Here is a 25,237-nt window from a genome sequence, read left to right as displayed (position 1 = left end):
GCAACTGTGGACCTGTTTGTGAGCAGTCAGACAACTCATTGTCCGACATGGTTTTCCCTGGGAGAAGAAACGGCAGCGTTGGGCCAGGATGCTCTGGCCCACGACTGGCCGAGGGCCATCCTTTATGCCTTTCCCCCTCTATCACTGTCGTGGAGGACTCTGCCGTGTGCACGATCACGGTCACCATGTGCTATTGATAGCTCCTCATTGGCCATCCAGGCCATGGTTCCAGCTCCTGCTGTCACTACTAGTGGGACCCCCTTGTCAGCTGCCCAGCAGGCCTGACTTGCTGACGCAAATGGAGGGCAGGATTCAACACCCATGTCCCGAACGCCTGAAGCTCTGGGTGTGGCCCTTGGGGCCCCGGGGCTACTACTGGAGTGTTCAGAAGGGACCAGGAACACTGTGGTGAACGCACGTGCAGAATCTACCCGACGCTTGTATGCAGGCAAGTGGAAGGTGTTCTGTGATTTCGTGTGCAGAACGCAACATTGACCCCCTAAGCTGCTCTGTTCCACAGATTTTAGATTTCCTGCAGCACCTTTTAGAGCTTGGCAGAGCTGCATCTACACTTAAGGTGTATGTTACAGCACTAACAGCCCACTGTTCAGAGGTTGGAGGTGTTTCACTTGGGTTCCACCGGCTGGTGGTAGCCTTTTTGAGAGGGGCAGTTCGTCTTAATCCTCCTCATTTTGTGCAGAGTCTGTCATGGGATCTGAACACTGTGCTCGAATCCCTTTGCTTGCCTCCTTATGAGCCCCTGGCAGCAGCTGACATTAAGTGTCTGTCTGTTAAAACAGCTTTTCTCCTTGCCATCACAACAGCCCGGCGTGTGAGTGAGCTACATGCCCTCTCAGTGAGTACTGTTTGTCTTCGTTGGGGCCCTATGTTTGACAGTGTTTCATTGTGGCCTAACCCAGCTTTCATCCCGAAAGTCTTATCTCCCCAGTTTAGCAACCAGCCGATTTTGCTGACTGCTATACCGGCGGACAGGACGGACTTGCGTGCTGAGTTGTGCCCTGTCAGGGCTCTGAGGTTTTATTTTGATAGGACTGCAGCCTTTCGTACAACAGACCAATTGTTTGTATGTTTTGGTGGCGCTCCGAGAGGAAGGCCTCTGTCCAAGCAGCGGCTCTCCTGTTGGGTTGTGGAGGCAATCACCCATGCCTATGAATCTATGGGACGTACTGTGCCCTCTCCTGTCCGCTGCCATTCAATGCGTGCTCAGGCAACATCATGGGCAGCTCTCCCGGGTGTACCACTCTCTGACATTTGTGCTGCTGCAACTTGGTCCAATACACGTACATTTGCCCGGTACTACAGGCTAAATGTTGCGTCCATACCATTGCTGTGTGCAGCTGTTCTTCCAGAAGGTAGTGATGCTCTTCTGAATTCCTCGTGACTGGGTTGGTATTCGTCTTCCACTAGTGCTTTTAGCACCGCCCTGGCGGTCTGGAGTGAAGGAAATAGAACGCTGGTTATGAATGTAACCGTGGTTCTATGACTAAGTGGAAGACTGCCAGGGTCTTTGGTCACTCGGATTGCGCGAGAATGATCTTGAGGCCAAATGATGTGGGATGTTGCCTTATATAGGCAGGCACGTCATACGTCATGAGATGACAACTTTTGTATGCGACTCTCGAAACGCGCGGATGCAAAGATCCTTCCACTAGTGCTTTTAGCACCACCCTGGCGGTCTTCCACTTGGTCATAGAACCACGGTTACATTCGTAACCAGCGAATTGCCCACACCTCCCCATGAAATAGCCTTTGAGTCAATTGTCCAATTACTTTTGGTCCCTTTAAAAACAGGGTGGCACATGTTAAGGAGCTGAAACTCCTAAACCCTTCATCCAATTTTAATGTGGATACCCTCAAATGAAAGCTGAAAGTCTGGACTTTACTGTATGTCCATGTCCATTATATAACTATAACTTGAATATGTTTCAGTAAACAGGTAAAAAAACAAAATTTGTGTCCGTGTCCAAATATATATGGACCTAACTGTGTGTGTGTGTGTGTGTGTGTGTGTATGTATGTGTGTATATATATGAGTGATTCCACGCTTATGGGTACTGAAATGGGGACATGAACTTATTTTTAAAAATTCACCTAAAACCATTTCTTTTTTTACCATCAGGTCACAAAACATGTAATCTTTAATGAATGATATTGTGGGTGCAATCAGTTAATTATTGATATTAAGTGATCAAGCTCGTTAAATCAGTCTCATTAAATTTTGAAGGTCAATAATTAAAATGAATCAATCCCATTGAATCATTTAATTTGACTCGTTTGAATTGAATCATACCATAGAATCACTCTCATTTGAAGTGAATCGTTCAGTGAATCGTTCAATGAATCATTTAGTGAATCATTTAGGGAATTGTTCAATGAATCATTTAGGGAATCATTTAGTGAATCATACCATTAATCCTGGTGCTTAATAATAAATTACCAAACAGCTAAATTATGGTACATTTCCAAATTATTAAGATCACTTACCATATTATATAACATTTGCACCCTTTTTGAATTCTTTGAGAAAATTGGGGACTTCAGATGTTGTTCACACAAATAAACACAGTTTGTTTAATAAATGAATTTATTATACAAAGATAAAAAGATAAATCAATATATACAAGCAGTGAAGTGTGTGTGTGTGTGTGTGAGAGAGAGAGAGAGTGTGAAGGACTTGACCATGTGTTTAGCCTCGTGTAGCTAACTACACGTGGTGGAGGCCTAGCTTGTTGGTAGCTAAACAAAAGAATGTTATCTAAACAGAACAAAGGATTAGCTCTGTGTTTAGCCTCGTGTAGCTAACTACACGTGGTGGAGGCCTAGATTAGCCTTGTGTTGCTAGTATGTGTTTGTGAAAGGCCCTATAGCCTAGCTAAAGTGTGTTTGTTAGGCCTGATGGCTTACTGAGCACATGGTAGGCCTTGATTAGCTTTGTGTTGCTAAGCAGACAAAAGCGAAGCTGTAGCTAACCCACTAGTTCATAACCATACTGAATCCACTGAAATCTTAATGACATCAAGATGTATAATAATGAGAACTATATGTTAGTAGTAAAGAATAAAAGAGAGAAGCATGCGCAGCCTATCTATTAAACAATTGAGAGAACATAGAACCAAAATAAATCAACACGCTGCGTGTTCAACAGTGTAACAATAAACCTGGGTTTAAATTCACACTATTTCAAATAAAAGCAAATTCCTAAGACTATCCTAATTATGCCCAAATGCCAAAATCTTACTTAATCCTGCCTTTAGCAAGATATGAAGAACTATTCGCCGGTGTAGTCTCGGGCCTCGCCGTGGGAGCACGTGAGCCGCTCGTGATGGAGGCGGAGAAAACTTCCGGGTCCAGCGGAGCACTTGGGTGGTTCCCGTGAAAAAACAGAGGGTTCTTGGTCCGAATCTCAGCGTTCGTGAGGAAAAGTCTCTGATCAGAATCAGATGCACAGCGCTTTGAGTTAAAAAGGATTCAATCGCTTCTTAACTTTTAACTGCCTGGGCTGCAGTCGTGACGTCACTTCTAATGCAAGTAAACCGGTTGTAACTCAGGTTGAGTTTAAAGATCGCGCGACTCTAGAGTTTACCTTTGCCAAGGGTAAGAAGGAAAATCGCGCTGAGTGATGGATCTTGCAAGAAAGAAGACGTCTTTTTGGGGTGGAGAGCGCGCCTCTTTATACATCCAGATCCATCGGAAGCCAGACGTGAGAGAGCAGAGATGGAAGCGTTGTCCCATTGTTTTATGTTTCCTTGTATGATGACGTAGATGATCCCGCCCACGCGTGACGTAGGTCACACGGAAGTGGACTGGGAATTGTAGTTCTGACACAAGATGGCGGCATGATACCTACAGTCCCCCTTTTGGTCTCAGGGGTATGACGGAGTCGTAGCACTGAGAGCACCGTATCGTATCATCGCCGTGTCCATAGTCCTTGAGGTAGACTTGTCCTGTGCAGTCCATGGTGTCCTGCGGAGACTGTGTAAACTTGTGAGTTCCAGTAAGACAGTTGGAGTCAGAGGCATTTTGGGCATATCACTATGGGCATTTTGGGCATATAATCATTATCTAACTAACTAGATCAAAACCACATCAAAAAAATTAAACATTGAACATGAAACATGTAGTATTCAATTTCTTATGCATAAAAAAAAACAAGAAAAGAGAAGAAATGAAGGAAGGAAAGAAGTATTAGTGTTTGGGTTGGCAAACCTAATCTTCTGGGAAGGTGATAGCAGTGGGGGGTCTGGCTAGAAAGCGTGCGCTACTGCGGCTAGCTGTCGGGGACACAGACCATCTTTATCTAGCTAGGTGTGTAGTGTTATGTATGGGTTGCCTGGGCAGACCCAGTGGATGTCTTTCGTGAAGGTGCACATCTCTAAGTTTTGTGGATTCACAAAAGTGAGGATAGCACTGCCAAGACTATACGCCAGGTGTATTTGCGATGACTACACACTAGTAATAATAGCGGATTTTAGTATTTTATCTACCATGTTATACTGAAGGGTTACTTCTTTGTGTTGGTGAAGTCTGACCGGGAATGTTAGTGTACGCTTATGGTTGAGTGATGCGTACAAGCTAAGTGGACAGGATGGGCCTAGCTGTCGTCCACCCCCTTTTGGAGTGAGGACTGTTCAAAAGGTTTGATTCGATTATCATGGAAATCGATATGAAAGCATTTGATTAGGCCTAGATATCCTAATGTGATACGCGACGGGGAACGGTTTTCCCACGATCGAAAGGTCTCGACCAGGGTGGTAGGAACTTCTCTGAGATTCGGGCGTAGTAGGCTTTGTGTCCTTCTACTCTCGAATCGAGATTCTTTTGGGCACCTGTAAAGATTGACTGTAGGTGGCGTTGTAGGTCGGCGACATGTTGATGTGCAGTGTATGCAATCGCGACGCTCATGGCCTCTGGTTTGTATAGGAGATGCGGGGGAAGAACCGACTCTCGCCCAGTCATCATCCCAAAGGGTGTGACTTCAGTGGCGCAATGAGGGGTGGACCGAATGGCCCTTAGCACCAAGGGAAGTTTCACATCACAAATTTTACCATGGTTTGTGATATACTTTTGCAGCATGCTCACAATGGTTTGAATGGCTCGTTCAGCCTGACCAGAGAATTGAGGGTGGTACGCGATATGGAATTTCGCCTTGACGCCTAACATGTTCCACAGCGCAGCCATTACACCAGCGGTGAAATGGGTGTCTGTGTCTGAGTCGATGGATAGAGGGAGATTTTTTGCCACTAGGGGGAGTCGCGATGTCAGGTGTTTCGACACCGGACTCGGTGTGCAAAGACATGAACTGAAGTTCTTCAGAAATTTGATCTCGCGTGGCGCTCGGTTGATCAGTGTTCGCACTGATCTCGTCGCAACGGGTTTGTGCATATTTTGTGGGATTCAACGACTGTGGGGTTTTGTTTTGTGTGAAGTTGACTAAGTTTATGTCGCAGGGCTTGGTTGGGATTGGGTCGCCTTGTGAGAGCCGTGTGTCTGAGAGATGATGGTGAAGACTTTAGCGCACATGAAGTGCGTTTTGTGTGTTTGCCTTCACCACCAGGGGGGGCCCTACATCCTGACCCTCGCCTGCTGTTTCAGAGGGATCTCCTCCCCCTTTCACGAGATATACCCGTGGTTCCTGGCCTAGTCATGCCAGTGAATGGCCTTTTGCCATTTTTCTTGGGCTCTTTTGTTTTATCTGTTGAGGGGTCTGACGTCTCCTGTAACAGTTCTTTAATCTCAGCCAACTGGGCTTTTAAAGAGTCCAGCTCTGAGTGGAACTCACCAGGTTGGTCTGAGTCACTGTGTTGGTCGTCTCTACCCTTGCTTTTAGAGCTACGGTCGGAACGCTTCTGCCGTTTCTGGTCAGAGCGGGGATGACGGTTTTGCTGCCAACCGTTTTGTTCCCTACGACCCTTTTCATTTGATGGGCGATTGCCATCGTCACTGTGGACTCGCCCTCGGTCCCTCCTGGCCTTACCTTGTCGATTTTTCCACTCACCATTGTGATGGTTCGGCAAGGATCGGGCTGGACCGGAATTCTTCCAGGTGGGTCCCCCTTTTGGAGCTTCACCTCCTTCTAAGGTTAGCGGGGGCTTGTCCTCACCCTGGAGGCTAAGGACCCTGGGTTCATCATCGTTTCCGTTTGCGGTTTTGACGATGGTCTCCCAGGTCATTTGGGCTAGTCGCCTAATTTCCCTCATCGAATAGCGACCTTGTCGACACGTCAGTGTGACATGGGTCCGCACGCTTGGGTGGAGGTTATGCAAGAAGAGAGATATGAAACCTCTATCTTCTTCCAACCCTGGTGCACTACTACCTTGGAAATAGGCAGTACGTAGCCGTCTGTAATATTCACGAGGCGCCTCAGACCGTTTTTGTTTGACTTGTAATGCACACAATATCGCGGAGGTTTCGTCCGTGTATGGCGCATATTCTTCCCTCATGTAATTGCGAAGTTTCGAATAACTATCGCGAATGTTTGGGGGTAGTGTCTCTAAAAAGGCACGAACGCTACTACTGGAGGTCTTCTAGATTAGTTTAAGTTTTTCACGTGTTGTGGCGTTCGGCAGGTCCATCAGGCATCGATCAATTTCTCGTAAATAGTTATTTACATTAGTTCTTTGATTGTTGGGATCGAATTGTTCGACATCTTTAGCAAGTAGGTCAATTTGCCGTAAACGAAGGGTTTGGTGCACGTCCTTGTGCGACCTTCTTGGCTCTTCTGAGTACTCACTGTCTGAGCTACTCTGGAATCGCTCCCGCTTCGCACGAGATGCGTGGTCTGATTCGTCTGGAGATGGATCAGGGAGACTGAAGCGCACTGACCTAGGTGTGCTACGGGCCTGGGCTCGGGATGAGCGCAGGGCGGCTCCATCCTGGCTAGACGACGACGGAGTCGTGTAGCGAGTTGATGGAGTTTGGCGGGATGTCTGGTCCTTGACCAGATCATTTACGGTGTCCGGTTCGGACGCCTCTTCCCGCTCTGAGCTTTGGCGCATTGTTGGGGGTCTTTCACGCCCCTCGCGCTGCTCTTGGGGGGTCTGCTCCTGGGCAGCCCTCTTAGCAACCATTTCGGCTTTCTCTAGCCGTTTGGTGCAATTATCAAGGGAGGTCTTCAAGAGCTCACACTCCCTATGTAAATCATTATGATCGGCTGTCAGCTTGGCGTTGCTGGTGGTCAGCCTTTCAACCTCTCCGCGAAGGCATCTGATTTCTGAATCAGCATTTTGGAAGTATGATAGGAATAGCTTACCTAGTGCCACTTGGACACTAATAGTTGTTCTTTTTGGATCTCTCATATGTTTGTTTGAATTGTCTAGGTTGTTTTGGCATTCACTCTCACTCATGTACTTAATGTTTGCCTTTTCGGAGGCAGAGCAGTGAATGAGGTCTGCAATGACCTCAAGGAGAGACACGTCTTGAGCGTTGTCTTCCATTTTTGAGACATGAGGGGATGCCATTTTACTTAGGCTGGATGTTAGATAATTAATCAAGTTAATTATTAATTTAATCATTATTAATTAACTATGTAATTAATTATGAAGGTTTATTTGGAAATGCTCTCTTATCCTAAGTTGAATAGGTTATGAGTATTGGTGATATGGTTATCACACTACTGTTATCCGTTTTAACACACCTGGGGATATACCTTAGCAGTTGCTGAATTAAACTGATAGTTTATTTGTTGTTGAACAACAATCCAGAAGTCAACAAACCAATCTCCTCACACGGGGCACCATTTTAACTGTGGGTGCAATCAGTTAATTATTGATATTAAGTGATCAAGCTCGTTAAATCAGTCTCATTAAATTTTGAAGGTCAATAATTAAAATGAATCAATCCCATTGAATCATTTAATTTGACTCGTTTGAATTGAATCATACCATAGAATCACTCTCATTTGAAGTGAATCGTTCAGTGAATCGTTCAATGAATCATTTAGTGAATCATTTAGGGAATTGTTCAATGAATCATTTAGGGAATCATTTAGTGAATCATACCATTAATCCTGGTGCTTAATAATAAATTACCAAACAGCTAAATTATGGTACATTTCCAAATTATTAAGATCACTTACCATATTATATAACATTTGCACCCTTTTTGAATTCTTTGAGAAAATTGGGGACTTCAGATGTTGTTCACACAAATAAACACAGTTTGTTTAATAAATGAATTTATTATACAAAGATAAAAAGATAAATCAATATATACAAGCAGTGAAGTGTGTGTGTGTGTGTGTGAGAGAGAGAGAGAGTGTGAAGGACTTGACCATGTGTTTAGCCTCGTGTAGCTAACTACACGTGGTGGAGGCCTAGCTTGTTGGTAGCTAAACAAAAGAATGTTATCTAAACAGAACAAAGGATTAGCTCTGTGTTTAGCCTCGTGTAGCTAACTACACGTGGTGGAGGCCTAGATTAGCCTTGTGTTGCTAGTATGTGTTTGTGAAAGGCCCTATAGCCTAGCTAAAGTGTGTTTGTTAGGCCTGATGGCTTACTGAGCACATGGTAGGCCTTGATTAGCTTTGTGTTGCTAAGCAGACAAAAGCGAAGCTGTAGCTAACCCACTAGTTCATAACCATACTGAATCCACTGAAATCTTAATGACATCAAGATGTATAATAATGAGAACTATATGTTAGTAGTAAAGAATAAAAGAGAGAAGCATGCGCAGCCTATCTATTAAACAATTGAGAGAACATAGAACCAAAATAAATCAACACGCTGCGTGTTCAACAGTGTAACAATAAACCTGGGTTTAAATTCACACTATTTCAAATAAAAGCAAATTCCTAAGACTATCCTAATTATGCCCAAATGCCAAAATCTTACTTAATCCTGCCTTTAGCAAGATATGAAGAACTATTCGCCGGTGTAGTCTCGGGCCTCGCCGTGGGAGCACGTGAGCCGCTCGTGATGGAGGCGGAGAAAACTTCCGGGTCCAGCGGAGCACTTGGGTGGTTCCCGTGAAAAAACAGAGGGTTCTTGGTCCGAATCTCAGCGTTCGTGAGGAAAAGTCTCTGATCAGAATCAGATGCACAGCGCTTTGAGTTAAAAAGGATTCAATCGCTTCTTAACTTTTAACTGCCTGGGCTGCAGTCGTGACGTCACTTCTAATGCAAGTAAACCGGTTGTAACTCAGGTTGAGTTTAAAGATCGCGCGACTCTAGAGTTTACCTTTGCCAAGGGTAAGAAGGAAAATCGCGCTGAGTGATGGATCTTGCAAGAAAGAAGACGTCTTTTTGGGGTGGAGAGCGCGCCTCTTTATACATCCAGATCCATCGGAAGCCAGACGTGAGAGAGCAGAGATGGAAGCGTTGTCCCATTGTTTTATGTTTCCTTGTATGATGACGTAGATGATCCCGCCCACGCGTGACGTAGGTCACACGGAAGTGGACTGGGAATTGTAGTTCTGACACAAGATGGCGGCATGATACCTACAATATGTTAAAAGATAACTTTAATTTTCTGAGATGTAATAAAAACATATTTATATGCCAAAGTCAAGCCTATGAGTTCCAAAATGATGTCTGTTACATTACTGCTGTTACGATTGTCCATCTCGCATCTGTTACAAATTAATTACAATCTAGCTATATACCATGTTAATCTTATTGAAAGAATGTGTATGTTTATTCTACTACACATGTTTATTATATTTGCTAAAACATCACCTTCCTATGTTTCAAAAAGTAATTCTACATTGTTAAAATTGAGAATATATATGTCCACAACACTTCTGTTATGTTCTGACTTTGGCATATAAATATGTTTTTATTACATCTCAGAAAATTAAAGTTATCTTTTAACATATCATTCATTAAAGATTACATGTTTTGTGACCTGATGGTAAAAAAAATAAATGGTTTTAGGTGAATTTTTAAAAATAAGTTCATGTCCCCATTTCAGTACCCATAAGCGTGGAATCACTCATATATATATATATATATATATATATATATATATATATATATATATAAAATACACTACCGTTCAAAAGTTTGGGGTCACTTTGAAATGTCCTTATTTTTGAAAGAAAAGCACTGTTCTTTTCAATGAAGATCACTTTAAACTAATCAGAAATCCACTCTATACATCGCTAATGTGGTAAATGACTATTCTAGATGCAAATGTCTGGTTTTTGGTGCAATATCTCCATAGGTGTATAGAGGCCCATTTCCAGCAACTCTCACTCCAGTGTTCTAATGGTACAATGTGTTTGCTCATTGCCTCAGAAGGCTAATGGATGATTAGAAAACCCTTGTACAATCATGTTAGCACAGCTGAAAACAGTTTAGCTCTTTAGAGAAGCTATAAAACTGACCTTCCTTTGAGCAGATTGACTTTCTGGAGCATCACATTTGTGGGGTCGATTAAATGCTCAAAATGGCCAGAAAAATGTCTTGACTATATTTTCTATTCATTTTACAACTTATAGTGGTAAATAAAAGTGTGACTTTTCATGGAAAACATAAAATTGTCTGGGTGACCCCAAACTTTTGAACGTGTATGTATAATGTATGTATATATATATATATATATATATATATATATATATATATATATATTATATTATATATGATTTTTGTATGCAAACTTTTGCCCACCTGTATTATGGCTCTGTTTAAACATAGCTTTAATTCAAATCCTCAGCACTATGAGCTTTAGTGAAGTTACTTTTTGGCACACACACTTATAACACCACACACCAACATGTTTTTAGGATGTGGTGCAAAGTACAACTGAAAATAAGTCAAATCTGTTGTGGTGTAAGGAGAGTGTAAATGATCAGTCAGATTCATGTATGTGGGCAGACAGAAATCTGAAATATAAGTTGTATTTCTTTATTGCAGGAGCGACAAGCAGAGTATGAGGCTGAACAGCTACGAATAAGGAAGGAGAAGGATAAAGAAATAGCACGACTGAGAGCTCTACAGGAAAGAGACAGAGACCATAAAGCTGAAGCGGTAAAAGAGCATTCACTATCTGTCATGTACATTTGAATTTGAACAGAAAGTTGATTAATGACTAGTACCATTGACTGAAAATCAGAAACGTTCATTATTTCACCCTTAGTTATATATATATATATATATATATATATATATATATATATATATATATATATATATATATAAAATAAAAAATTAGGCCTCCACTGTAGTATTTACTACTATTTACTAATCATTTTCCTGAACAATTTACCATTACTGCAAACGATTTAAAAAAAATTAGCCATTTCTGTTATATATCTAATGTACAAACAGTAAACTGCATTGTGTAGCTCAGTATATGTATGATACAGTCTAGTGTCATGATTACTGTTATTTTATTACTGTCATTAAAACATTTAGATAGTTTTACACGGTCATGTCAGTTTATCAGTCAATATACAACACAAGGTATGTACAAACATATTTCGCAAAAGACTATTGCATCTTATATGAAGAAATATTTTTGATGACCATTTTATATAATTTACTACATACAAATTAAAGGTCGACTGCCTTTCAGATTTTTCAAGTGTAGGTCATAAAAATAATTTTCCCTGACACCCAACTATTTTTGTTTTGTGGACCGAAAACTACCGAATTCACAGACTTCCAATTTTATTAGTTTTTTTTTAAATAAAACAGTTAATGAATTTAGGGCCATGTGCCCCTAAATTCTCCGCTATTTTTTCCTGCTTCACCATGATCCAATTCAAGATACTATGTCATGCATCACGTGGTGGGCTTTCCCCGTTTGCGCAAGGCATTGTGGGATACAAATTTGAAACAGGAGAGAAAAATGGAGGAAGTGAGCGTGCAAATGAAATGTGAAAGACCGACTACAGTAACGGAAAGCGAGAAGAAAAACATTGTTGCAAAGGAAAGGAAACGCAGGACCAAACTAATAAATATCGGTGGTCAGCGAGCACCTCGGTGTGATCAGCTGTTTGTTTAGCAACAGAATGATGTAACTGTTGCCCGTTTTCCACCAAATCAGTTCCAGGGCTGGTTCTGGGCCAGTGCTTAGTTTGGAACCGGGTTTTCTGTTTCTACTGACAAAGAACTGGCTCTGGGGCCAGAAAAACCGGTTCCAGGCTAGCACCAACTCTCTGCTGGGCCAGAGGAAAGAACCGCTTATGTCAGCGGGGGGGGCGGAGTTGTTAAGACCAACAACAATAAGACCGCGCAAGATCGCCATTTTTAAGCGCCGAGAAGCAGCAGCTGTACAAACGCGAAGTCATCCATTATTATTATTATTATTATTATTATTATTATTGTTGTTGTTGTTGTTGCTGCTTCTTCCGTGTTGTTTTTGCTTCAGTATTCGCGCCAAGGTTTATGCAAACGTAGCAACGTAACTGACGTATACAACGATGTAACTGACGTATACAGCGACGTAATGACGTGGCTCCCCTTAGCACCGCGAGCTATGGAAAAGCAAAGTGGTTCTCAGCTGGCTCGCAAGTTGAACGAGTTGTGAACCAGCACCAGCCCTGGAACTGATTTGGTGGAAAAGGGGTACGTCAGTGCACGGTCAAAGGTAAACCTGTAGATGGCAGTAATGCAACACTGGATACCAGCTGCTGTAAAACCTAAAAGAAGAAGAAGGCGTTTGACTGCGCAAAGCGAATGATTTCATGCACATTATTTGCTCGGGAATCCCCTCAAATTAAATAACTTCCCAGCCACAGAATGGCCTGATATTTTGTGAGATATTACAGAAATAAACATGTATTACAATGAACAAATTTCAGAGGAAACTAAATTTCACTGATTTTATGAAATCGAAAGGCTGTCTAGCTTTAAGGCTAGTGTTTATGGTTTCATATTTAGTACCTTCAGCTAATATAGGATAGAGTACAATGCTAAAACATGATGTGACCGTGCTTAATCAACTCATGCTCTCCTGATTTTTTTTTTTTTTTTTTTCTGTCAACTCCCAGGACATACTCAGGGCTCGTAGGGCCCAGGAGGCTGCTGAAAGGGAATGGAGAAGGAAAGAGAAAGAGCAGACGAAGAAAAAGTTGGAGAAAGAGGCAAGATTGACGGCTGATCGTCTAGAGCAAGTTGCCCATAAAGAGCGGATGGTTTCTATGGAAGCTGGACGAGAGAGGGCTGAGTTTGAGAGGATTTTGAGGTGAACCAAAACTACATGCTTCTCTGATGTCACTTCTTCATTAGTTCATGCGTGAATTTGAAATTAATTGATCATTTCAGCAAATTTATTCTGACATATGCTCACACAAGTCACATAAACACAGCTGCCTTAAAGGAGATACGGAGAATCTTTATTTTTAAATAAATTTCTGAGTGAATAGTATCTCCATCCTTGACTCTTGTAGGCTGCATAAATGGGAATAAAAAATGTATACATTTTTGAGAGTTAAAATCGACCGTAAAATTGGCATTCGAGCTGCCCCGCTGAGCCAGCCAGCCCTGAGCACGTCACGTCACAGCAGAAACCGGTTTTAAGGCCGAGGCCTTTGACAGCTATAGACCAAAGTAATATAAATACAACCCCGATTCCAAAAAAGTTGGGACAAAGTACAAATTGTAAATAAAAATGGAATGCAATAATTTACAAATCTCAAAAACTGATATTGTATTCACAATAGAACATAGACAACATATCAAATGTCGAAAGTGAGGCATTTTGAAATTTCATGCCAAATATTGGCTCATTTGAAATTTCATGACAGCAACACATCTCAAAAAAGTTGGGACAGGGGCAACAAGAGGCTGGAAAAGTTAAAGGTACAAAAATGGAACAGCTGGAGGACCAAATTGCAACTCATTAGGTCAATTGGCAATAGGTCATTAACATGACTGGGTATAAAAAGAGCATCTTGGAGTGGCAGCGGCTCTCAGAAGTAAAGATGGGAAGAGGATCACCAATCCCCATAATTCTGCGCCGACAAATAGTGGAGCAATATCAGAAAGGAGTTCGACAGTGTAAAATTGCAAAGAGTTTGAACATATCATCATCTACAGTGCATAATATCATCAAAAGATTCAGAGAATCTGGAAGAATCTCTGTGCGTAAGGGTCAAGGCCGGAAAACCATACTGGGTGCCCGTGATCTTCGGGCCCTTAGACGGCACTGCATCACATACGGGCATGCTTCTGTATTGGAAATCACAAAATGGTCTCAGGAATATTTCCAGAGAACATTATCTGTGAACACAATTCACCGTGCCATCCGCCGTTGCCAGCTAAAACTCTATAGTTCAAAGAAGAAGCCGTATCTAAACATGATCCAGAAGCGCAGACGTCTTCTCTGGGCCAAGGCTCATTTAAAATGGACTGTGGCAAAGTGGAAAACTGTTCTGTGGTGAGACGAATCAAAATTTGAAGTTCTTTATGGAAATCAGGGACGCCGTGTCATTCGGACTAAAGAGGAGAAGGACAACCCAAGTTGTTATCAGCGCTCAGTTCAGAAGCCTGCATCTCTGATGGTATGGGGTTGCATTAGTGTGTGTGGCATGGGCAGCTTACACATCTGGAAAGACACCATCAATGCTGAAAGGTATATCCAGGTTCTAGAGCAACATATGCTCCCATCCAGACAACGTCTCTTTCAGGGAAGACCTTGCATTTTCCAACATGACAATGCCAAACCACATACTGCATCAATTACAGCATCATGGCTGCGTAGAAGAAGGGTCCGGGTACTGAACTGGCCAGCCTGCAGTCCTGATCTTTCACCCATAGAAAACATTTGGTGCATCATAAAACGGAAGATACGACAAAAAAGACCTAAGACAGTTGAGCAACTAGAATCCTACATTAGACAAGAATGGGTTAACATTCCTATCCCTAAACTTGAGCAACTTGTCTCCTCAGTCCCCAGATGTTTACAGACTGTTGTAAAGAGAAAAGGGGATGTCTCACAGTGGTAAACATGGCCTTGTCCCAACTTTTTTGAGATGTGGTGTTGTCATGAAATTTAAAATCACCTAATTTTTCTCTTTAAATGATACATTTTCTCAGTTTAAACATTTGATATGTCATCTATGTTCTATTCTGAATAAAATATGGAATTTTGAAACTTCCACATCATTGCATTCCATTTTTATTTACAATTTGTACTTTGTCCCAACTTTTTTGGAATCCGGGTTGTCAAAATTTATGGTGAAAGTAAGAAATCCCATTACCAACTTGCTCAACTAATACTGATTTGACTTCATTGATTGTGGGTTGACTCTCATTAAAACAGAGTAGGTGTTATAACTTATGCAATGTACATGCATGCATTTTCACTTATAAAACGTAAAAGGCTAATTAAATAATCAGTTGAACTGAGACAATCACATTCTGAAGCAAATTAAATAATCTTATACTGGTAACTTAAACACACAATATAAGTTACATGTATGTAAATGCAGGTAAACAATGAGTGTTGTTTTTGTTGTTTTGTATCCAAATGAGTCGCATCTTACCCATCTGTGTTCTCGCTTCTTGAAGGCCGATCTTGTGGCCGATTGTTTTGAAACAATCTGACTTTCAGTTTGTTCAGTTCTCCATTCATTCGCTTCTTCCATGTAAGGGCGAGATATTGCTGCTGAGGGAAGCATATCCAGCGGAGAAATCAGACAGCTGGTCCACTCATGCTCCATTTTCTCCATATTGAGTACTCCACCATTACTGCTCGGCTCAGGCAATTACTAAAACCTGGGACGGGACGTCACCGGTTTTAGCAGCAACCGCGGGGAGGTCACTGCCTGAGTGATAATATGTTCCATCCCATTCCATCCAAGGTTTTAGCAACAACCCTTGGCTGACACTCCGGGAGAACTGGTGCAACTGAACTTACTTTCCTTTTCTGGCACCCGCCAGCAACACATCTACGTGACCTGGCAATAAATTAGCTCAAAATGGAAGCTTGAAGTTGCAGTTAGCTCTGTGTTTTAGTATAGCGGAAATGGCGATGAGACCGATAGCCTTCCTGCGGTGATGTCACAGATGTCAAGGTCATTCACTCAGACCGCTACCTATATGAATCATTTTAATCATAAAAATTACTATATTAGATTTATTGTTAACGTTTAAAACTGTTCCTATACCATTCTTGAGGTCTCAAGGCATTTATAAACAAAAAGTGAGGCCATTGTTATGCGTATATGCTTTAACTGTGTGGATTGATAATTATATTATTGTTTTCTCACTGTTACTTTTCACCAGTTAAGAGATTTTGGGGAGGGAACTAATCACAGCTATGAAGTGTGTACAGCCTGTTTATTTCAGTCATTGAGGATGCAATGAATTTAGGATTGCAGAAAATATCAAGGTGATATTGATGCAAACATACAAGTAAATGAACTACAGAATGGTTTAAAAAAGAGAAAATTCAGCCAAGTCAAAGTTAAGATCTGGGAAGTGATGGAATGATGGGAAGAGGGCTATTCAAGCAAGTATTCCCAGAATACAGTATATATACACTACCATTCAAAAGTTTGGGGTCACCCAGACAATTTTGTGTTTTCCATGAAAAGTCACACTTTTATTTACCACCATAAGTTGTAAAATGAATAGAAAATATAGTCAAGACATTTTTCTGGCCATTTTGAGCATTTAATCGACCCCACAAATGTGATGCTCCAGAAAGTCAATCTGCTCAAAGGAAGGTCAGTTTTATAGCTTCTCTAAAGAGCTCAACTGTTTTCAGCTGTGCTAACATGATTGTACAAGGGTTTTCTAATCATCCATTAGCCTTCTGAGGCAATGAGCAAACACATTGTACCATTAGAACACTGGAGTGATAGTTGCTGGAAATGGGCCTCTACAGTGGTGCTTGAAAGTTTGTGAACCCTTTAGAATTTTCTATCTGCATAAATATGACCTAAAACATCATCAGATTTTCACACAAGTCCTAAAAGTAGATAAAGAGAACCCAGTTAAACAAATGAGACAAAAATATTATACTTGGTCATTTATTTATTGAGGAAAATCATCCAATATTACATATCTGTGAGTGGCAAAAATATGTGAACCTTTGCTTTCAGTATCTAGTGTGACCCCCTTGTGCAGCAATAACTGCAACTAAACGTTTGCGGTAACTGTTGATCAGTCCTGCACACCGGCTTGGAGGAATTTTAGCCCGTTCCTCCGTACAGAACAGCTTCAACTCTGGGATGTTGGTGGGTTTCCTCACATGAACTGCTCGCTTCAGGTCCTTCCACAACAATTCCATTGGATTAAGGTCAGGACTTTGACTTGGCCATTCCAAAACATTAACTTTATTCTTCTTTAACCATTCTTTGGTAGAACGACTTGTGTGCTTAGGGTCGTTGTCTTGCTGCATGACCCACCTTCTCTTGAGATTCAGTTCATGGACAGATGTCCTGACATTTTCCTTTAGAATTCGCTGGTATAATTCAGAATTCATTGTTCCATCAATGATGGCAAGCTGTCCTGGCCCAGATGCAGCAAAACAGGCCCAAACCATGATACTACCACCACCAGGTTTCACAGATGGGATAAGGTCCTTATGCTGGAATGTAGTGTTTTCCTTTCTCCAAACATAATGCTTCTCATTTAAACCAAAAAGTTCTATTTTGGTCTCATCCATCCACAAAACATATTTCCAACAGCCTTCTGGCTTGTCCACGTGATCTTTAGCAAACTGCAGATGAGCAGCAATGTTCTTTTTGGAGAGCAGTGGCTTTCTCCTTGCAATCCTGCCATGCACACCATTGTTGTTCAGTGTTCTCCTGATGGTGGACTCATGAACATTAACATTAGCCAATGTGAGAGAGGCCTTCAGTTGCTTAGAAGTTACCCTGGGGTCCTTTGTGACCTCGCTGACTATTACACACCTTGCTCTTGGAGTGATCTTTGTTGGTCGACCACTCCTAGGGAGGGTAACAATGGTCTTGAATTTCCTCCATTTGTACACAATCTGTCTGACTGTGGATTGGTGGAGTCCAAACTCTTTAGAGATGGTTTTGTAACCTTTTCCAGCCTGATGAGCATCAACAATGCTTTTTCTGAGGTCCTCAGAAATCTCCTTTGTTCGTGCCATGATACACTTCCACAAATGTGTGTTGTGAAGATCAGACTTTGATAGATCCCTGTTCTTTAAATAAAACAGGGTGCCCACTCACACCTGATTGTCATCCCATTGACTGAAAACACCTGACTCTAATTTCACCTTCACATTAACTGCTAATCCTAGAGGTTCACATACTTTTGCCACTCACAGATATGTAATATTGGATCATTTTCCTCAATAAATAAATGACCAAGTATAATATTTTTGTCTCATTTGTTTAATTGGGTTCTCTTTATCTACTTTTAGGACTTCTGTGAAAATCTGATGATGTTTTCATTGATATTTATGCAGAACTATCTCAAATTCTAAAGGGTTCACAAACTTTCAAGCACCACTGTATACACGTATGTAGATATTGCACCAAAAACCAGACATTTGCAGCTAGAATAGTCATTTACCACATCAGCAATGTATAGAGTGTATTTCTGATTAGTTTAAAGTGATCTTCATTGAAAAGAACAGTGCTTTTCTTTCAAAAATAAGGACATTTCAAAGTGACCCCAAACTTTTGAACGGTAGTGTACAAGGGGTCATTTACTTTTTCAGCCTTGACTGTGATCAAGTAATCAATGTGTCACTTTAGTATTATTTTCACTACTTGCTATGCTGTCTCTCTTTTGGGAAGCTGCAGTCTGATTACAACCCCGATTCCAAAAAAGTTGGGACAAAGTACAAATTGTAAATAAAAACGGAATGCAATGATGTGGAAGTTTCAAAACTCCATATTTTATTCAGAATAGAACATAGATGACATATCAAATGTTTAAACTGAGAAAATGTATCATTTAAAGAGAAAAATTAGGTGATTTTAAATTTCATGACAACACATCTCAAAAAAGTTGGGACAAGGCCATGTTTCCCACTGTGAGACATCCCCTTTTCTCTTTACAACAGTCTGTAAACGTCTGGGGACTGAGGAGACAAGTTGCTCAAGTTTAGGGATAGGAATGTTAACCCATTCTTGTCTACTGTAGGATTCTAGTTGCTCAACTGTCTTAGGTCTTTTTTGTCGTATCTTCCGTTTTGTGAATACAATATCAGTTTTTGAGATTTGTAAATTATTGCATTCCGTTTTTATTTACAATTTGTACTTTGTCCCAACTTTTTTGGAATCGGGGTTGTAGTTTAGAATAGTTCTTATCAGGTCATTTCCCCGCTGTGTATAAATACTGGAGTAATTTAAAGTGTCTGTAAATTTGACCTGTGATGAATCTGGATTTGCCACTTCAGGGTCCAGCAGGAGCTCATCGCAAAGGACAAGCAGAAGAAAGAACAGCACCAGAAGGAGGCCCGGAACTTTGCTGAGTCGATTCGGCAGCAGGTTCGGGAGCGGGAGGCTCAGGTCATCACCCAGAGGAGAGAACGCGTCCTTGAAGGAGAAAAGATGGATGAAGAAGCACGTAACCGTCAAGCACAACTGGACAGGTTTAAAGAGAAGAAGCTAAAGGAGTTGAGGTGAGTCTCAAAAGCAGAGTAATTATATGCAGCTGCCAGCGACTTCACACAATTCACTTGGTCCACAATATCTCTGATTATTCTATCCTCATTCACTGGATATCAGCAATCACACACTCTGATTGGCTACTCTACTACTAGGCTATCAGCTCGTATACCATGAGTAGAGAAAAATAAAATGGTGGAGCATGTTGCTGAACCAACTGAGGATGAAATAAAAACTCGACTCGGAAACAAAACCCCCAAAAAATATACACACACAAAAAAGCAAAAAAATATGGAATGAAAGTATTTGATGGTAAGAATGTATATTTTTTTCAAGAATTATTATTATTATTATTATTATTATTATTATAGCATTTTTTTTTACAAATTGCTACTGTTTGTTTGCATTCTAAGCAGAAATGATTTTGTCAGTTTTGTATAAAGATTTTATTTATCGAATTTGCAAAAAAGAAAAATGCTCTGTTTCTTAAAATCCAGTGAATGTGGATAGAATCAAACAGTTATTCCACTTAATCTCATTGTACATGGCTTATAGCCAACTCAGCGCTATGCGCCTCGTCAGCTATCAGCTCATATACGACTCAGTTTCGTGGAATAGCTGTTGAGTATATGCAGGTAATTTTGGTATATTAAAAAATGCCATCAGAAGTGTCTTATTTATTTCAGTTGTATGTAATAATCTTGGAACATGGCAAGTCATGGTCTTGTGCCTTTTTCTTGTTGGTATATCTTTACTTGTGTGTATCTGGCTCACTTTACTGACTCACAATATAATGCCACAGTTTCATTATGATGAAGCTAGCAAAAGCAAAACATGCATTAAAAAAAGATAGCTATATAGATTAGAGAGAAATATAGATTCCATTATTGTCATTGCACAGAGTACAATGAAATTGGGTAGCAATCCTCCTAACAGTGCCTTCACACATAAGAAAAACAGTCATTAAAAATAGAAAAGTGTTCAGTTCTCAAATGGACCTGGGGTAGAAGCTATTCTTAAGTCTGTTTGTCAATCAGTACGTTTACATGCACATCCAAATCGAGCTGCTGTCGGTAATCGAGCTAAGGGTCCCAGCAGGGGTGCCAGAGAAATCCAGTCCTACATGCACACAAGGAAATCGAGCTATTGTGTGAGGTGCATTGTGCACCCGAGCCACAGGTGGCGCTACACGCCCCATCGTGTTGGTACACTTCCGGTTGTCGTCATGAAGAAGAGCTATTCAAGCGTATAAACAAAGTTATCAGTTCTGTGTTCACAAGAAATTTTACTGGTCTAAATCACTACAAATTGCTCTAATGACAGATTTGATGACATTTTCTGTACATTTTATTTATCTTTTTATTACATCCACCTGCCAAGGGACTACAGGCGGAAATTAGCATGTACTGCTATAACCTGGGACAGACATCTGTCCTTACCACAAGGATAATGTTTAATTTGTACACTGTCCCTTTTAAAAATAAAATAAACTCTAATGCCGCTTTTCCACTACAAACGCGGCTGAGTCGGGCTGAGCCGTGCCATGCTGAGTCGGGCTGAGCGGGGCTGTTGGAGTTGCATTTCGACTACAACCGCGCTGAACCGTGCTGGCTGGAAGCGGGTGGACACATTGGGTGGAGTTAGCGAAAGTGGGTGGACGTCAGGTGATGTCGTTAAGCAGCGCAAACAGTGACATCAGTGACCTTTTAAGCGGTAGTCTCACGACCCGAATAGTAAACAATAAACATGGAGTCGTTAGTGTTGCTGGTCTTGGTGCTGTGGCTTGTTGTCACCGACAACGCGGACAGATACTGGCAAGAGCGTATAGATGAGGCGAGGCGCATAAGGCTTCAGAAATTCTCGTAATTCGTAATTCTCCTTCCGGGTTTGCAGTGTTTACAGATCCCAGTGCGCTCGCGGGGCGTGTGTGGGCATGTGAGGACACTCCTCCTCACCAATCAGTGCACAGGGGAGTGTCTGCTCACGCCCCCAGCCTCACTCGGCACGGTTTGGCTCGCTTCAGCCCCACTCCAAAACGGTGTGAGTTTTAGGGGCTAAGCAGGGCTGAAACGAGCTGAGTCGTGCTGGTTTTTGGTAGTCGAAACGCGAGCCGTGTCGGGCTGAAGTGAGCTGAAGCGAGCTGAAGTGAGCTGAAAAAGGGTAGTGGAAAAGGGCCATAAGAAGAGTGTTTGTAGTTTGTATGTACGAACAGAAGTGTTCCTAATAAAGTGGGCGGCTAAGGTGAAGTGTCATGCCGACCGAGGCTGTTGTTTTTTTTTTTTTTTGACCGAGGCTGTTGTGTTTCCCGCTTGTGGTCTCGTCACTCGTCACTTCCGGAAGGGGCAGTGCTGAAGTAAGTAGCTCGATAGGGTTACATGCACTAAGTAGCTCGGCTACAATCGCATAATCTAGGTCGTGTAGCTCGATTACGAGAAATCAAGTTCGGTTCAATTTCAGCCGAGCTAAGGTGTTTCCATGCCATTTAGAACTTCGATTTCAGTCGAGCAACGGTAGAAATTCGATTTTCTCTATGTGCATGTAAACGCACTGAGTGATGTGATGGACCTAAAGCATCTACCCAAGGGCAGAAGGTCAAATAGATGATGTCCAGTGTGTGATGGGTCTTTCAATATGTTGGCTGCTTTACTGAGACAGCGAGGGCTGAAAAAGTCCTCCAAAGAGGGCAGTGAGCAGCCGATGATCTGGGCAGTATCAATGACCCTCTAAAGAGCTTTCCTGTCCGTTGAGCAACTGGCCACTCAGACACAGTACATCAGCACACTCTCAATGGAGCAGCGGTCATAGGACACCATCAGCTTCTCTTGCAAGTTGTTTTTCCTGAGGCTTCTCAGGAAGTAGAGTTGCTGCTGTGCCTTCTTGACTATTGCGGTGGTGTTGATAGTCCAGGAGAGACCTTCAGCGCTGTGCCTACCCAGGAACCCTTACCATATAGTCTCCATTGATGTGTACTCAATTGGTTGTCTGCACTATTCTTCCGGAAGTCTCTTATGAGTTCTTTTGTTTTTGAGGAGTTCAGGATTGAGATTGTTCTCTGAACACTACAGTGTCTTTGGACTTCATCTCTGTGAGCCATGTCATCTCCTCCTGAGATAAGTCCAACCAAAGTTGTTCATCTGTGGAGTTGATGATGGTGTTGGTGGGATGGATGGGGACACAGTCAGGAGTGTAGAGAGCATAGAGAAGAGGGCTCAGCACACAGCCCTACAGGGCAATGGTGAGGGGTGTAAGGATGGATGAGAGATGGGGGCCTAAACAGTCTGGGGGTGGTTATTCAGAAAGTGCTCGATCCAGTGACAGATGGATTGGGGAAGTCCTAGAGTTGAGTGACCAGTCTACCCAGGATGACTGTGTTGAAGGCAGAGTTGAAGTCTACAAAAAGCATCTTCACATATTTGTAGAAGCATCCCCTGGTGTACATGCAGAATGCTCCTCCTGGAAGCAGTGCTTGAAGCCACAATGCAAAACAGACGACAGACGGTTAATTAGTTTTAGCTTATGCATCTGCTCCCACAGATGGAAAAATGTCTTTTTGTAAAATATAGGATGGAAAGTACAGGAGGACTGGAATGCTTGGCCTCACTACCTGTTAGAGCTTTCCCATGAGAAGTGGCTGGAAAGACAAAGATGTGTTTTGTACTGTCTAATGATAAAACATATAAAATAAAATTTAAAAAACAATGGTTATGGACTTCTCCCAGATGAACTATTGTCTTCCTGCTGATTAAAATGTAATGAATACATGTCATCTTGCCAGGGAATTTTCACATAGCTTATATAATTTGATTTATGTTTAACAATATATTTATTTATTTATTTATTTTATTTTTTATTTTTTTACTTTGTTCCAGGGCAACTGGACTTCCAGAGAAATACTGCAAAGAAGTGGAACGGAAGATGACCCAGAGATGTGCAAAGGAAAAAAAGATATAGCTAGATAGATTAGATAGAAAGATAGATTCATTTATTGTCATTGCAGAGTACAGTGACTCCCTGGTGCATTGAAGATTTGACCACGACTTCACATCAAATAAAAACTCAATTCTCTACGTTTTACTATGTAATAACAAAATAATCCAATAAAAACATTTGTCAGTACATTGAATTGTCATAAATCATAAATTAAAAAGTTGACTGTATATGATGACATGACCATCACATGTGCTGCCAATGTTTGTTTTTTCTCTGCTCTAACACCCCTGCCTCTGATCTATACTCAGCAAAAATAAAAACTTGACACTCATTATTTTTCAAATAGTGTTTAGAAACTTTTCTTGAAAGAGTTCTTGTTGTGATTATGGTTAAATGCATTGTCAAAGGCATTACGTCACACATTCATTCTACTGGTCGGGCCTACGTAGCATGTGCGAGAGCACTGCACGCTAAAATCACGTTTCCACGTGACACAAGTGACGTGACCTATTGATACACGTGCAATTGATCTCACGGTAGCAGAGTAGAGTGTCATCTCAGAAAAACAAGGTTTTATGGTTAATTATTCGTTAATTTGCAATGCCACGACTGTCAAACATTCAGCGTGAACGTGCCATTGGCATGCTGAATACGGGAACATCCGTCACTGACGTTGCGAGGGTTATGGGATGCAGTTGACAGACCATCCATAATCTCCAGACACGTCTCCATCAAACTGGCACCACAGGAACCACTGGAACCCTCCACAGAACTTGCAGGAGCTTGGTGCCATGTTGGTACAAATATGGCGGCGCATTCCCCAAGCTGTGTTCAGACGCATCATCCAATCCCTGAGGAGACGTTGTATCGCAGTTGTGAACGCCCATGGAGGACACACCCGATATTGACATGATTTCATTAAGTTGTGACTCTCAGTTTTTGATCATGGACATTGTCGTCGCATTTCCGGTGGAACCGATTCCATGACAAACATTATCTGTATGCTATAGCATCTTTAATGACAAGATAATTGAATACAATGTTATTTCAAACCTATTTTCCAAAATGTTCAAATTATTGATTTTGAAACGAGTGTAAAGTTTTTATTTTTGTTGAGTTTATTATATACACTTATTGTCCACTTTAATTGGAACATCTGCACATTCATGCAAATATGCAACCAGTAAATATGTGACAGGAGCACAGTGCAAAACATATGCAGATACAGGTCGCGAGCTTGAGGTAATGTTCACGTCAAACAGGACGAAAATGTGATCTCTGTGACTTTGGTGACTGGCATAAGTAGTTGGTGCCAGACTGACTGGTTTGAATATTTCATCTCTTGCTGATCTCCTGAGATTGTCATGTACATCAGTCAGAGTTTACAGAGAATGGTGCAAAAAAGGAGGAAAAAAAGCTCTTTTGAACATCTCAGGACACATACGGTAACGCATGGAACCTTGAGGAGGATTGAATACGACAGCAGAAGATGCAATTTTCACCTGTCCTTGTATTGTTTACTGTCTTTCTCACAAGAGACCAGATGGACATTGGAGAAAGCACGCGGAGACTAGACATTTTGTTGAGCACCTTGAAGGATTTTTCCTTTCCACTTGCAGAATACGTCAACAGTGATAGACGTAACATTAATTGCATCTGTTCACAATGACAGTCACTTGTAATGGCAGTTGCTTGTACAGTGGTACTTAAAAGTTTGAACCCTTTAGAATTTTCTATATTTCTGCATAAATATGACCTAAAACATCAGATTTTCACACAAGTCCTAAAAGTAGATAAAGAGAACCCA

The 25,237-nt window shown here is 41.5% G+C and overlaps 1 protein-coding gene across 1 annotated transcript in view; it reads left to right on the top strand.

Moving 5' to 3' along the window:
- Positions 1-23,457, top strand: part of LOC132888281 (cilia- and flagella-associated protein 45-like) — a 58,169-nt gene extending 34,712 nt beyond the window's left edge. Inside the window, exons 9-12 of the mRNA XM_060924352.1 lie at positions 10,871-10,984; positions 12,952-13,145; positions 19,290-19,514; positions 23,370-23,457. Of these exons, the coding sequence (XP_060780335.1) occupies positions 10,871-10,984; positions 12,952-13,145; positions 19,290-19,514; positions 23,370-23,451 (615 nt within the window). The 3' untranslated portion in view covers positions 23,452-23,457. The remainder of the gene's footprint in view (positions 1-10,870; positions 10,985-12,951; positions 13,146-19,289; positions 19,515-23,369) is intronic.
- Positions 23,458-25,237: the final 1,780 nt, after the last annotated feature.

Source organism: Neoarius graeffei, chromosome 6 (genome assembly GCF_027579695.1).
Source record: "Neoarius graeffei isolate fNeoGra1 chromosome 6, fNeoGra1.pri, whole genome shotgun sequence".
In the NCBI taxonomy this organism is placed as follows: domain Eukaryota; kingdom Metazoa; phylum Chordata; class Actinopteri; order Siluriformes; family Ariidae; genus Neoarius; species Neoarius graeffei.
Note: the sequence above shows the minus strand (reverse complement) of the source record. Positions and strands in the feature narration are given on the sequence as shown.